This window comes from Pangasianodon hypophthalmus, chromosome 29 (assembly GCF_027358585.1).
Source record: "Pangasianodon hypophthalmus isolate fPanHyp1 chromosome 29, fPanHyp1.pri, whole genome shotgun sequence".
Taxonomy (NCBI): domain Eukaryota; kingdom Metazoa; phylum Chordata; class Actinopteri; order Siluriformes; family Pangasiidae; genus Pangasianodon; species Pangasianodon hypophthalmus.
Window position 1 is genome coordinate 6,844,063 of NC_069738.1, and position 13,230 is coordinate 6,857,292.

General features: G+C 39.5%; 1 protein-coding gene across 3 annotated transcripts; it reads right to left on the reverse strand.

Moving 5' to 3' along the window:
- Positions 1-891: 891 nt before the first annotated feature.
- mgat1b (alpha-1,3-mannosyl-glycoprotein 2-beta-N-acetylglucosaminyltransferase b) lies at positions 892-12,547 on the reverse strand. Of its 3 annotated transcripts, XM_026942253.3 has the most exons (4): positions 11,721-12,433; positions 8,529-8,607; positions 4,777-5,672; positions 892-2,863 (listed from the first exon to the last, which is right to left on the reverse strand). In XM_026942253.3, exons 3-4 carry the CDS (start codon positions 5,629-5,631, stop codon positions 2,162-2,164), a joined length of 1,557 nt encoding a protein of 518 aa, XP_026798054.3. In that variant the 5' UTR covers positions 5,632-5,672; positions 8,529-8,607; positions 11,721-12,433; the 3' UTR covers positions 892-2,161. The 3 variants fall into 3 exon arrangements, with proteins under 3 accessions (XP_026798054.3, XP_026798051.3, XP_026798053.3); XM_026942250.3 differs by lacking the exons at positions 8,529-8,607; positions 11,721-12,433 and adding an exon at positions 12,507-12,547; XM_026942252.3 differs by lacking the exon at positions 8,529-8,607 and having other exon boundaries at positions 11,721-12,431.
- Between the last annotated feature and the right edge of the window lie 683 nt (positions 12,548-13,230).

Genomic DNA, 13,230 nt, shown 5'->3' on the forward strand with positions numbered 1-13,230 from the left:
AAAACTGTAACGCTTCAGAAAATGTGATATGTTCTGGACTGATGAACAAAAAATGAGAAAAGAAATGCTGGATGCAAAACACGAAATGAACTAAAGCAGTTATTTATATGATCATCTAATCATTTATTCAGCACCGGTGTTCTGACAAATAGTCTAATCTAACCAAACCTATTGTGAAATTCTCCAAAGGGTTTCTGCTCTGACATTTTTTTTCAGTTTTCTGGAAGCATTTTCTGATAAGGTCACCATAAAGCAGACAAAAAGCTAAGGGAGGACACTTTAATAAGGTAGGACAAATTGTTAGAACAGCGGCTCTGTGATCGGGTGATTTGTTCATTCTTATTAAACGCTTTATCCTTGTCGGGGATCTGGAGCCTATCCCAGGAACACTGGGCATGAAGCGGGAATATACCCTGGATAGGACGCCAATGCATTGCAGTGCATCATGCACACACATTCACACCTATGTTTTTAGGAGGTGGGAGGAAACCAGAGAACCCGGAGTAAACCCGCACAGACACTGGGAGAACTCTAGGGACCCTGGAGCTGTGAGGCGGCAACGCTACCCACTACACCACTACGCCACCTATTTCTGATCAATGAATGCAAAAGTTTTACCAGTAATTTTCATCCCCAAAATAGCTTAGTCATTAGGATTGAATTGAAGTCTGTCAGTCCCAGGGAAGGAGGCGTGAACTTCCTCTCCTCAAAGCTAACACAATACACATATGTTGCACCACAAGTTAGTACATTGAACCAGCTATAAATTGTACCGTAATACGTTGTTGGCTGCTTTCCACGTATCTTTCATACATCTGATCATTGATCGCATCAGTGGTTAATAAATTCCACTTAACCAGATGAACAAAAGAGGTTTCTTGCATACTGACATATCAAAATAGTCATTTATTATCAATGTATTAAATTTATAAACAACACATCAGGCAGTGGTTTTATACTTTGTCATACAGACATTAGAACATATCAAACCTTCCCACAAACACCTGCAAATACAGCATATTTTAAATTAGATTTGATTTGTCCTCTTGTCCAGTCTACTTGGATCCACTGAAATGACCGCATTTGACATAACACGTAAAGCAAGTTCTCTATGGTCATTGGTTTTGCAACAAACCCAACATTTAGGATATCTTTGACTAAATGTATTGAAAGTGATCCCAAATTACAGAGTATTTCAACAAAAGTTTTGGTGCTTCACATTTGGGAACTTTGCCAAAGTAGTGCTCCTTGAAAAGGTATGTAAAATCTACTTTTGTCCAAATGCATCAGTCAAATTAAACGACAATTATACCTTCATTTATAAGTCACTTTAGAACAATATCAGTAACTCACTGAAAACAACTCTCACTGGGTCATTGAGTGAGAGATCTTTTATGATAGTCACTCAGAAAGCATACAATTTAGCGGTGAAAATGTCAAGCCTTCCCTGGCATGGAAAATGTAACACTTTTAACTTCAGTCTTCTCTGAATCCGACTGCTGTATGTGCATGAGGAATTGATTTTTGTTGTTGTTCCCAGTACAAACAGGTGTTTAACCCTAAACATATGTTCACACTAGCAAGTGACAAATCAACAGGCAAATATTGATTTTCTACGCAAGTTGAATGACATGGAACCACAATCTTTGACATTTGAATTCGACATTCTCAGTTCTATGCACGTTAGGCTTGGTGCACTGAAAAGAAAAATGCAAATGACTGGCTCCAGTAAACTCCAATGGTCTCCCGGAATCACTATTCTCACACTATCAGTTTCGGACCCGTGTTTAGTTCTCATTCGACAGCCTTTGGTGTGAAAAAAGAGAAGAAAATAAAAGACTACTACATCTGATACCAGTAGTTAAAAAAAAAATCAGCCAGTGCACATCCACAGGTGATAATAGTAGCAGTCGCCACACGCCACCACAAGTGACACACCTGAAGTGACATTAGAAATTTTGTCGCTTGCTAGTGTGAATGCCAGGTACATGATCAGAACGCAACAAAGCTGCCTTCCTTCATAAAATCTCTGACATTTTGACTGTGCATTCCCATCTCTACCATGCATGTTTTCTTTGGTTTAAGAGGATGATCATCTCCTCTTGCATGGGTGTCTTCTTGCATGTTTCTGATACTCAGTCCATGTTCCATATGAGACCCTTCAGCTCCAGCTTGTGTCATATTTTGTCCAGCCCTCAGGGGGTGCCAAATAAATCCTCCGACCACGAGAGAGAAAGCTGACCACGCCCCTGTAACCGGCACGTGGAACACCAGACTTTAAGTCGTCCATCACTCCCAAATTCCGGGCTAACACCTTGAAACTGTCTCTGCTAGAGTACTGCACCCTGAACGGTCCTGAACCCTGCAAACTGCCACCCTGCTGCAGCTCCTCCACTTTCACCAAAGGCGCACTGTACACTTCTTTATTAAAGTCTTCATCATATTGCTCCCTGACCAAATAAGACAAATCCCGTTTAGTGAAAGGCACAAATTCAGTGTTGAGTTTAATGTAGCGCAGGTACTGGTCGAAAAATTGACCCAGACTGACTCCTTTCCGGCCAAACGTCATAGTTCTGGAGATCTCTGGCCGAATGCAGGAACGCTCTTTCCTTTGCTCTGGGTGACGCATCCAGTCATCCCAGAATGCTTTGGGCCACTTGGGCTCCAGCTCCGCCCACAACTCCTTCAACAGCATCCATCCGAGACCTGGGAAGAAATCTGTCCGGTAGAGGAGGTCAGGCTTGCCCGGGTCCACCAGGCCGTCACGACCGTTATCGTTCCAGGCTGAGATGCACCACAGTGTCGGGTCGGAGAGCAGGATCGGGTGGAGAGCACGGAAATACTCAAAAAAGTCTGGCGCCACCTACAAAGCAACACAAGCATTGTTAAGATTTGGAAAGACAAGATTTCTCAAACTCATTTGGTTTTGAATTAGGCATTTGAAATTGGTAGAAAGCTCAAAATGATTATATTTGGGTTTGGAACTTAAACGGGTTGTGCCTTTGGGATAACTAATGGTGCAGAGCCATTCTGGCTTCAATGTTTAATCCAATGATCAGTTCACTGTGCTAATCTGTGAGAATAGACTGGAATTCCAGCTATCAGCAGAATTTAGAAAGACGGATTAAAAACTAGTCTTTTGTGACAGATAGCACTCTCAGCCACTCTCAACGTCTTTGTCAAAAGTCGCCTCTTGTGTTGAGGCAGGTGCTTATGCAGACCGCGTGATTGCATTACAGTACAAAACTCAATTCACTGCGTCTGGTCTTGCAGCATTGCGGTGTATGAGGAGTTGGTTCAGCGAAGTGTGTACGCTTGGTTTTTCCAACATATTCATTACAGCTGCATTAAAGAACACCCATGCTTTATTTGGGATGTATTGATTTTCAAGTAACATATTATAACATGTACGTTAACATATATTTCTTAAGTCAAATGCTAACAAAAACAAAGATCTGAGTGCCTCAATTGAGAAATCATGCAAATTAAAGATTTGCATTAAAGATTCTATATTAAAGATTCTTAATTTGAGTCTTAAGTCTTAAATGGATACATGAACAAAGTCAAGTCTTAAGTCATTCCTGGATTTAAACAAAGTCAAGTGTTAAGTCAAATTCCTACATTAACAATGTCAGGTCTTACGTTAAGCCTACAAAAACAGTCAAAAAAAAGTCAAGTCTTAAGTCATTCCTACATATAGTCAAGTCTTAGGTCAAATTCCTACACAAACAAAGTCATAATTCAAATGGCCAAATCATGCAAATTATACACAACTATTTTTGAACCTAACATTTGCACACCTAACATTTGTGTGCTGATCTGATAAATAAGCAAATTAAGCATAAGGCATTAAAATGCAGTTTGTACAAATTTGTAATACAAATTTTCACATTAAACTATAGTTTTGAAAATGTCAATCCTGCTAACTAGAGATAAATTACACTGCTCCAAAACTGGCCCGTAATTCTGAAAACTGGGATTCAGCCTCAGTATGAATCAGCTCTGGTGTTAAATATCCAAGGTCTACACAAGACAAATGGGTTGTCAAAGCTACACATGAATGCTTCACTGTACTCTATGTGATTGTGTCATATGTTACGTAGTCACTGTGGTCAGGGCATTACTGAGCAATCCAGTTTATCCGGTGATCCTGTTTTGGAACAAAACATGGAGAAAATCGACACTGCCATTAAGTATAGCAGGACAACTAATTGTTGGCCAAAAGCTAACCATTTGGAGTGATACTTTTATACTGATTATACCTTAAGAACATTATTATTATTATTATTATTATTATTATCATTATTATTATTATTATTATTATTATTATTTCCCAGTGTAGAAGTATAAGTGAATTAATCAAGCAAAAAATGTTTTCATTCCCTCAATAACAACGTTTGCTGGTGCATTGTGGAGGCCTTTTGAGAACACAAGTTCAGTGACAAGATCCTTATTTGCTTCTCAGGTGAAAATTTGACTTTATAATGAGCGAGTTTGAGCTGAAACAGTTTCAAAAGAGCTACTTGAGAAACAGATAAAAGCAGATCCTGCAACACCGACGGTCTCTTTCATCCTTCTTCCATATAAACTTAAAAAAGAAAAAAGAAAAAAACAGCATTTCGATTCCAGATAATGCTATTGTTCAGGTAGCTCGATTTGCACTGCTGCAAACTATAAAATGAGTTCAATGGCAGAACAAGTTCAGAGCCCATCACAATCTTTGTACATGTTTGAATACGCACTCTGCACATCTTATGATTAGACCTGTGTTCTTACCTCCAGGTCGTCTTCAACGATGACCACAGTGGAGTAACCAAACGTGTTAAAGACTTGGTTCAGGGCCCAACGGTAGTGTCTGGCGATCTTATAGTAACCCTGGAACTTCCGGTGATCGGGCCGCACAGGAATGTTAGAGAGATCTGGTTGGCTGATGTGGGTCACCTGACTGCCATAGGAGCCAATGACCCGGGCTGTATCGGAGTGACCGCAGTCCTGGCTCACGATGATTGGATATAGCTCCACTGAAGGCCGGTGCTGTATTAGCTTGTCCAAACTTCTTTTCACCGTAACCCTGTCACAAGCGATGACCAAGATCGGGATGACAGTTTGAGGACTAGGATCTGTAAGGTCCACGTTATTTTTGTCCGACGGTTTGTCATTGTCTGACTCTTTGTCCTGCTTTGTGTCTGGTGGAGGGTTTGAGACAACAGGAACCTGCTTGTTTTTTACAATAATTTCATTTCCCTTCAAGGTGGGTAACTGGAGCAACTGCTGAGGTTCTTTAAATTCGTCTTTTTTGTCCTTTGCCTCCTCAGTCTCTTTTTTCCTCAATTCTTTACTCTGTTCCCACAAAGATCTGTGGCTCTGTATCTGTTTCAGGAGTTTCTTTTGAGTCTCCAATTCCGATTCCACCTCTTCTGCCAATCGGATCACTTCGCCCGCCAGCCCGCTGGCTCCACCTCGCTTCCCTTTTCCAGCTTGCCATTCCTCTCCTGCGCCGGGTTCAGCTCCGCCTCCGTCTCCAAGTCGACCAATGGGTGGCCTTCCCCAGAGAAACAGAAGCAGCAAGGCATTCCAGGCGACAAACAGAACCGCTCCGCATAAGATAAGGGAGCCTTTCTTACGAACCATGGCCCAGTGGCACCAAAGGAGAGACCGAAGGGAGGAGAAAGCTAGAGCAAGACAAAATGTCAACAATTAAAAAAAGTCCAAAACTACAAGTCCAATCACAGGTGACTAAAAGAACATGTTTTCCATCCATGGTAGGCAACACCAAATCTTTTTTAAATGGTTAAGGCAAGTTTCCCCAGCAGTCTACCCTTAGAGAATACATGTATCAAGGATACACCTGATACACTTTCTTCTAGAATTATAAAAGATGGCTTGGGCTAAACTAGCAAGACGTAAGAAAGGATTTCAAATGCAACAAAAGGAAGCCTTGGCATAATATTGAAGGGAAGATGTGAAAGTCTATCTGCCTGCCTCTGCTCTGAAAAACAAAACAAATCAGGAAGACAGAAGGTAAAAGTGAATCTTCAACAGTTGCTAAGAGAATGTCGTGTCATTGTAACACAAGTGACTATAAACACCTTAATTTAATTTCCACAGTTAGAACGTTTGGGCAAAAATAAGATCTGTATAACACACTGTTAATCATTAATTTCAAGTCACATCTCAGTTACCAACAAACAACTCTAAAGCTTCTAAACACGCCAGTAAACTTCCATTTGATCTGATTTGAACTTAAATGTCTCTCATGCTGGTTATCCATTCAGCAGCAAGGAAGACAAAAAGTCGACACACAAAACAAGCCCAAAAAAAAAACCCCACATCCAAACAAAGGTGAAAAAGATCTCCAGGTCTAAAGAGACCCTCACCTTTAGCAGATATAAATCTTTTAACAAGATGCTGACTTTTACTATTATTACTGATATTATTACTTTTCTGAGATATCTTGGGTATTGCAATATCTTTTCATAATATTTTTAAAACAGCAACAGCAACTGATCCATACTATAGATGAGGATCATACATGGCATTTCAAACAAAAATATCTTTATAACTGGAGTTTAATCCTAGCCTATTTTTCAGTAAGTAGGGCAAGTATACGCCTAGTTCTCGCACAACATTTCCTTTAGACCAACAGTTTTCAGGCTAAAGAGGAAGCATGAATCTTGCATAAAAACCAAACGTCAGCAGTGTTCTTATGATCTCAGAGGTGCTGGAGAAGGAGTGCAGTCTAGATGATTTAACGGTCAGGCTTTAAGGAAGCGACACACCCTGTTCACTATATAGTGCCGTGCTTTGAGGATGTGTGCTTTGTTAGGTCTGAAAACACAGCAAAGAATATCAACTATGCTCATACATTCCAAAAGAGAACAGCAATAGGGAATGTGTAATCTGTGTACCTTAGTGGGTGCTGAGTGGAAATAGTGTATATGAGTGTTTGAAGATGTGTGGGTTATGTAAGCAATAAAACACTTGAGGGGCTGCTCTTACAGGAAAATCAATGACGGGCTGATGGGATGTGTCACAACATAGTGGAATTACTCTTACCACCCAGAAGTTGATTAGTTTCCAATAACAGCATGTGTTTTATTCCTCTTACACCACAGGCAATTTGCAAATTATTACAAATTTCTATTTAATAAAGAACAGCATGTCGTACTTTTTATCCATTTATGGTTACATTAAATGTTGTGGAATGTCCGTGAAGCACAATAGTTCCTGTGATCACTATGATCAAGTAGCTGTTAACCAAGAAACCACAAAGTGCCACATCATGAAAACTTCCCCATGGTGGAAAACTTACAGCTTTACCTCTGACTGTTACAAAGCCCTGACACTGGAGACTCCTTTCATAAAGGTTAGTTAAATAAATGCCTCCTAACAGAAAATGTCACCATGTCAACAGTTATAGGATTTTTCTTTTTTTTTTGTTTATTATTAGTTATAGATTATGTGAAGTGTTCTCCACACATGTCCCTGTCTAAGTAATTATATCGATAATGTACTAGAACAAGCGCATTAACTGTGTTTGCACTACTGTCAGACCTGCTGTTATAGAAAATAAATCACCATCTGCTGACCTGAAGAGGGTTCTGATAATAATATTCTCTTGGTTAATATGGGAAAAAGGTTCAGAGTTCCATTTAAAAAAAGAAAAGAATGGAATCAAAAGGATGCATCATTTGATTGGAGTGTAGTTTCAAACACACCCACGCGGATCATCTTGATAGTGTTGGAATGTGACTGTATCATAGCCGGATAAGGAACATACCATGGAGTGTAAAAAATATTTTAGTTGAACCATGAATTCCATTCCTGACTCTCTGGATGATGGAGTGTATGAAGGGAAGGATTGCTCAGAGTTGGGGTGGAGAGCAAAGCCATGTTCAGGATTTGATTGGTTACAGATCATGTGATAGGCATTCTGGACATATATATACACTATTTACACTACAGAGCATGTATTCCACTAGGCACTATCCTGCTTAAAGGGGAGCGTACGGCCATGTTGACTTTAAAGTGCTTGGGAAACCCTCCCCCGTCCTGCAACAGAAACGTGGCGTCTCTTCCCGTGATCCTGTGGATTTATGGGGTCATAAACTTTCTCTGAGTAGGCACTTTTTCATCAGTGACCAAATCTGCGCAGGAAATTTACACAGCTAATGTGAAGTTCATATCCAAATTATGGAAAATAGTCACTACTCATGTTACTCATGTAGTCTAATCAATGCACACAGGGATGGAGTTCAAAAAACTCTTGGAAATAAAAAGTCTCAGTCTTAAAAGGCAGATAAAGGCCTTTGTACCTGAAAAATAAACAAACAAAAAAAAAAATCTATTTTTACAAAACCCAGCCTACATGAAAAGAGCATTATTCAGAATTCTCAGAGCGAACTGGTTTGCTTTCCACATCATCCATTGCTCACTCAAAAGCCAGAGAACGCTCAGCATTTCAAAATTACAAAGTCCATTCATCCTCCGTGTCAGCCACGAGTCTGCACAGAAAAGTCAATACTCACAGGAGTGTCGGCTAGTCACTCACTCCGCTGTGCTGACTGGGTTAAACTCCCAACAGCTTTTTACACCCGAGAGAACTTCCTGAAAAAATCGCATTTAAAAACAACAGAATTAGATTTTCAGCTGATATCACCTACCAGGAAGCCGGCAATGTGGCAACATGACACAGGAAGTTCAGACAGACAGTGTTGGGGTAATAAGAAACGAATCAGTACAGAGTGATAGAACACTAAGCGTAGTTACTGCTACCATGCCTAAGTAACAGCAGTGATTTATTCCTCTTACACCACAGCAATTTGTCAAAGATGATCATTTTTTTCATTATTAAAGAATACTTTTTATCTGTTTAGGGTTATGTGTGCTATAAACAGTCTGTCCCTTTTTTTTCGCTCTTAATAAGAAGATAAGAAGCCAAAAAGCTTGTCAGATTCAGCTTATCATCTGATGTTACCTAAAACAGGAACCGCAAAGCCACCCTGAAGACTTATCTCTGTCTGAAATCTTCCAAAACTTCTAAATACTAAATAAATAAAACACTAAATCTCCTCACAGAAAATTTCACCATATCAACAGTTACACACATTTTTAATCCGTATGTGAAATGTACAGCATATAAGTCATGTGAATGAGCTGTTACTATAGAAACGATAAAGTATTACAATGAGCGCTTGACTATAAACCTTGCAGCTGGACCTAATATCAGAGCTGCTGTTATAGGAAATTAATCAACACCTTCTGACCAAACAGAATAGAGAGTTGTACAGTGGTACACTGATCAGAACTGAATCGAATTTTTTTCTAGATGAATCCGGACGCTTCTGAAGCTCTGGAACACTGAACAAAATGGAGATTGTAGAAATGTAGACAGATTATACAATTTTGTCACACCTATTTGCATTAAACAATGCAAAAAAGGTTTCATAAGATAAAAAGCTTCATAAATAAGGTTCATAAATAAGGTTTCATTTGACTCAGCCTTGTACCAAATTTCTCCATGATGTTCTTGCGTTATTTTGAACAAAATTACTTTGTTTATTGGAGTGTGTGAACATGTGTTAAAATATATTTACATTTTGATTTTATTAAACAACTCAGTCTGTTTGGCTAAGAGTCTATCAGCATGGCACATCTTGACTTGGCAATATTTTCCCACTCTTTCTTGCAAAAACATTCTAGATCCATCAAATTGTAAGGGCATTTCCTGTGCACAGCTCGCTTCAGGTCACCCCACAGATTTTTAGTTTTCCCACAGATTTTCAGTTTAGGATTCAGGTCTGGGCTCTGGCTAGGTCATTCAAAAACATTGATCTTCTTTTGGTTAAGCCATTCCTTTGTTGATTTGAATGTATGCTTTGGGTCATTGTCATGCTGAAAGGTGAAACTGCTTTTCATCTTCAGCTTACTAGCAGACACCTGAAAGTTTAGCACTAAAATCAGCTAGTATTTGTATCTATTTGTGATTCCCTCCACCTTTGATATAAGCCCCAGTTCTGGCTGAAGAAAAACAGCCCTAAAGCATGATGCTGCCACCACCATGCTTCACCATAGGTTTGGCGTTCTTTTGGTGATGTGCTTTTTTTGCACCATCATACCTTTTGGAATTATTTTACCTTTTGGAATTGGTCTCATCAGACCATAACACATTTTGCCACGTAGTTTAGGGTGATTTAGTTGAGCTTGGATGTTTTACATGAGAAAGGGCTTTCATCTAGCCGCCCTACCCCATAGCCCAGACATGTGAAGAATACAAGAGATTGTTGCCAGATGCAGAGAGTAATCAGTACTTGTCAGATAGTCCTGCAGCTCCTTTACTGTTGCTGTAGGTCTCTTGGCAGCGTCCCTGATAAATTTTTTCTTGTCCTTTTCTAAAGTTTGGAGGGACGTCCTGTTCTTGGTGATGTCACTCTGGTGCTCCATTTTCTTCACTTCTTGGCCTTTACACTGTTCCGTGCTACAGCAAATGTTTTGGAAATTCTTTTATACCCCTCTCCTGAACAATACTTTTCAACACGTCAGATACCATGCATACTTTATAAGCTCTTTGTGGATCATCGCTTCAGCAGTCGGATAAAACCAGGAAGATGTGAAAAAAATCCTACAGAAACAGCTGGTCTTTATTTGGGGTTAATCAGAATAATTTCCTTGATGACAGCTGCATGATAATTACTTTGGATCATGAGGTTGAATGTGATTGGTTCATTCTGAACACAGCCACATCCCCAATTATAAAAGGGTGGGCATACTTACGCAACTGTAACTTTTTTTATTTGTCCTATTTTTCCTTAAAATGTTTCTAATTGCTTTTCACTTAACTTTTGTAAGTTGTTCAATTTCATATTGAGGGTGGAAAAGGTTTTGACATGATTTATCTTGGTTTCATTTTTTTACATCACCAAAACCAGCCATTTTAACAGGGCTGTGTAGACTTTTTATGGCCACTTTACAAACTTTTGCAATAACAGCAATGCAAAGTCCACTACTGCGATAACGATGAACAAACACAAAACCTGTGCAGGAACCTACAGAAACTGGAAAGTGTACGTCATGAAATCCTATGTAGCGAATAAGAACGGACACAGAAGGCATGAGTACTAATTACCTGTTACAATATTAACACCAGTAATCTCTGAGCAACTAATCTCCACTTGATCCTGTTAAACAAGAGGTCTGTGGAGGCTTTTCTGTATTCTCTATTCACTAAACACTGTCAAACGGACTGTTAACTCTTCATTAATTAGTGAGATTCATCATTTAATCATCACGGTTTAAAGTGTGAGCAGTTATTACTGAAAGAGGAAGCAAAGTTAATAGTTTACACGTGTGAAAGAATTAAGACAACACCATTTTTTTTTGTTTTTTCCACTGAGCAGACAGAAACCGAAGCGCATACCCACACTCACCTTGTGCCAGCAACCGAACACAGCCTGGGTCTACTTTCAAAATTAAAACCACATGTAGACCTGACACGGCCTTTACAGAAGGGAAGGAGTGTAAAAGATAGATAATAAACAAAAGAGGCACAGTTATCAGGAAACTGTAGGCTGGTAGAGATACGGCAAATGCAGTAGAGCGTCCAAAAGAAATCCTGATGAAGTTCTGTTGTGGAAAGACCTGACTGACCAGGGTGCATGCACAACTGAAATGCTGTACAAGTACAAGGAAAGTAAAAGCATCTAGTGTTAAAGTATAAGTACCTGTATATGAAACTTTGCTCCACGTCTCTCTTCGCTCTCTCAGCTCTCAAGAAGAAGCAGATCAGTAGGAAACAAATGACAGAGACAGAGAGAGAAAGAGAGAGAGAGAGAGAGAGAGAGAGAGAGCAAGACACAGAAGGGGAGGAGGAAAGAAAGGGGAGGGAACTTGGCCCTTTCCACCCCCTCCTCTTTTTTCTTTTCTTTTTTTTTCCCTCACTTTCCTCTCCTGCAAACGTGGATGAGTCTGGTAGGCTACTCAGCACCACTGAGGTCAAAGCTCATGCATGTACAGTTAAACACTACACTTCAGACAGAACATGTTGGATGGACAAGCCAAAATGTGCTTGTCTGTCTGGGATAATGGCTTGCACATGGGCATTTTTAAAGCATGTTTACATAGCAGGCATGGTAGTCATTAATTAGAGGAAGAAGTCATTAGAGGGTTTTTTTTGTTAATGGGGAAAAAATCCTGGCTGGATATCTTCATGCATTACTATATCCATTCTGTCTTATATTAGATGAAAAAAAGAAAAGGTTTACATATGTATTTATAGACAGAAATCAGGCCCTTTATACATAATCCTATTCCTTGCATATGGACTAAATCCAAAGCCAGGCTGCAGAGTCAGTAATGCTAAAAAGTGCCATTAATTAGAGTTTAATGAAGAATTATGTGAAGAAAGTCACACCCTTAGATTAATTCAGCATCCTAATGGTTTTATTGCTGTAAGAATAAGCGGTTCCCCTATCAGGCAAGCCGGGTAGCTGTGTGAATGGATATCTCACCTTTATTCATTTCAGGGTTGCAGTCAAGCAGGCAGGGAAAGCTTCTCTCTCTCTCTCTCTGTAGTATCCAGATGAAGCAGATAAATGTCACAGCTGACTCTTCACTGTTCCTCCATCACCACGCATTGTCAGTATTCAGAATAACGCCAGTGTAGTGATGATGATGTTGTTGTTGATGATGATGTTGATGGTGATGATGATGATGATGATCCGTGTCTCCCGGTTATATCCTCCTCACGCATTCTGTGCAAACGCCGTTCAGCTGGATGTAAATTTCCGCACATTACTTCCACCTTTCCAGAGAAGCACGTAATGTTTTGACGGTTGAAAAGATCATTTCACGGGTTTTTTTTTTTTCAAAGGTGAGAGTCACCGACGCTTAATTTTTATTCGATACCGCTATAACGGTGCCTTTCCGGTCACTTCCGGGTTGAGTCATTTTTTTTTTTTTTTTTTTTAAATACAATCCCCGCCCCCTACTGCAGCTCCTCCTCCTTCAGTTTCCCCTAGCAACAATGTTGCCCTAACAACTGCGCGCGTATCAATTTCTAATTTCTGTCTTCGGTTTCAGTTGAAAATGACCTGTATGATTTATCAAACATAGTGATGCAAAAGCATAGTAATAAAAATAATCTCCTTTTTAATAATAATAATAATAATAATAATAATAATAATAATAATAATGCTTCAGTTTGTAGCAAGTCTATGTGTGGATTTGAAAAAA

Coding starts and splice junctions, on each gene's coding strand:
- mgat1b (XM_026942250.3), bottom strand. Junction 2,864..4,776: donor TCGTTGAAGACGACCTGGAG/GTAAGAACACAG, acceptor GTTGCTTTGTAG/GTGGCGCCAGACTTTTTTGA.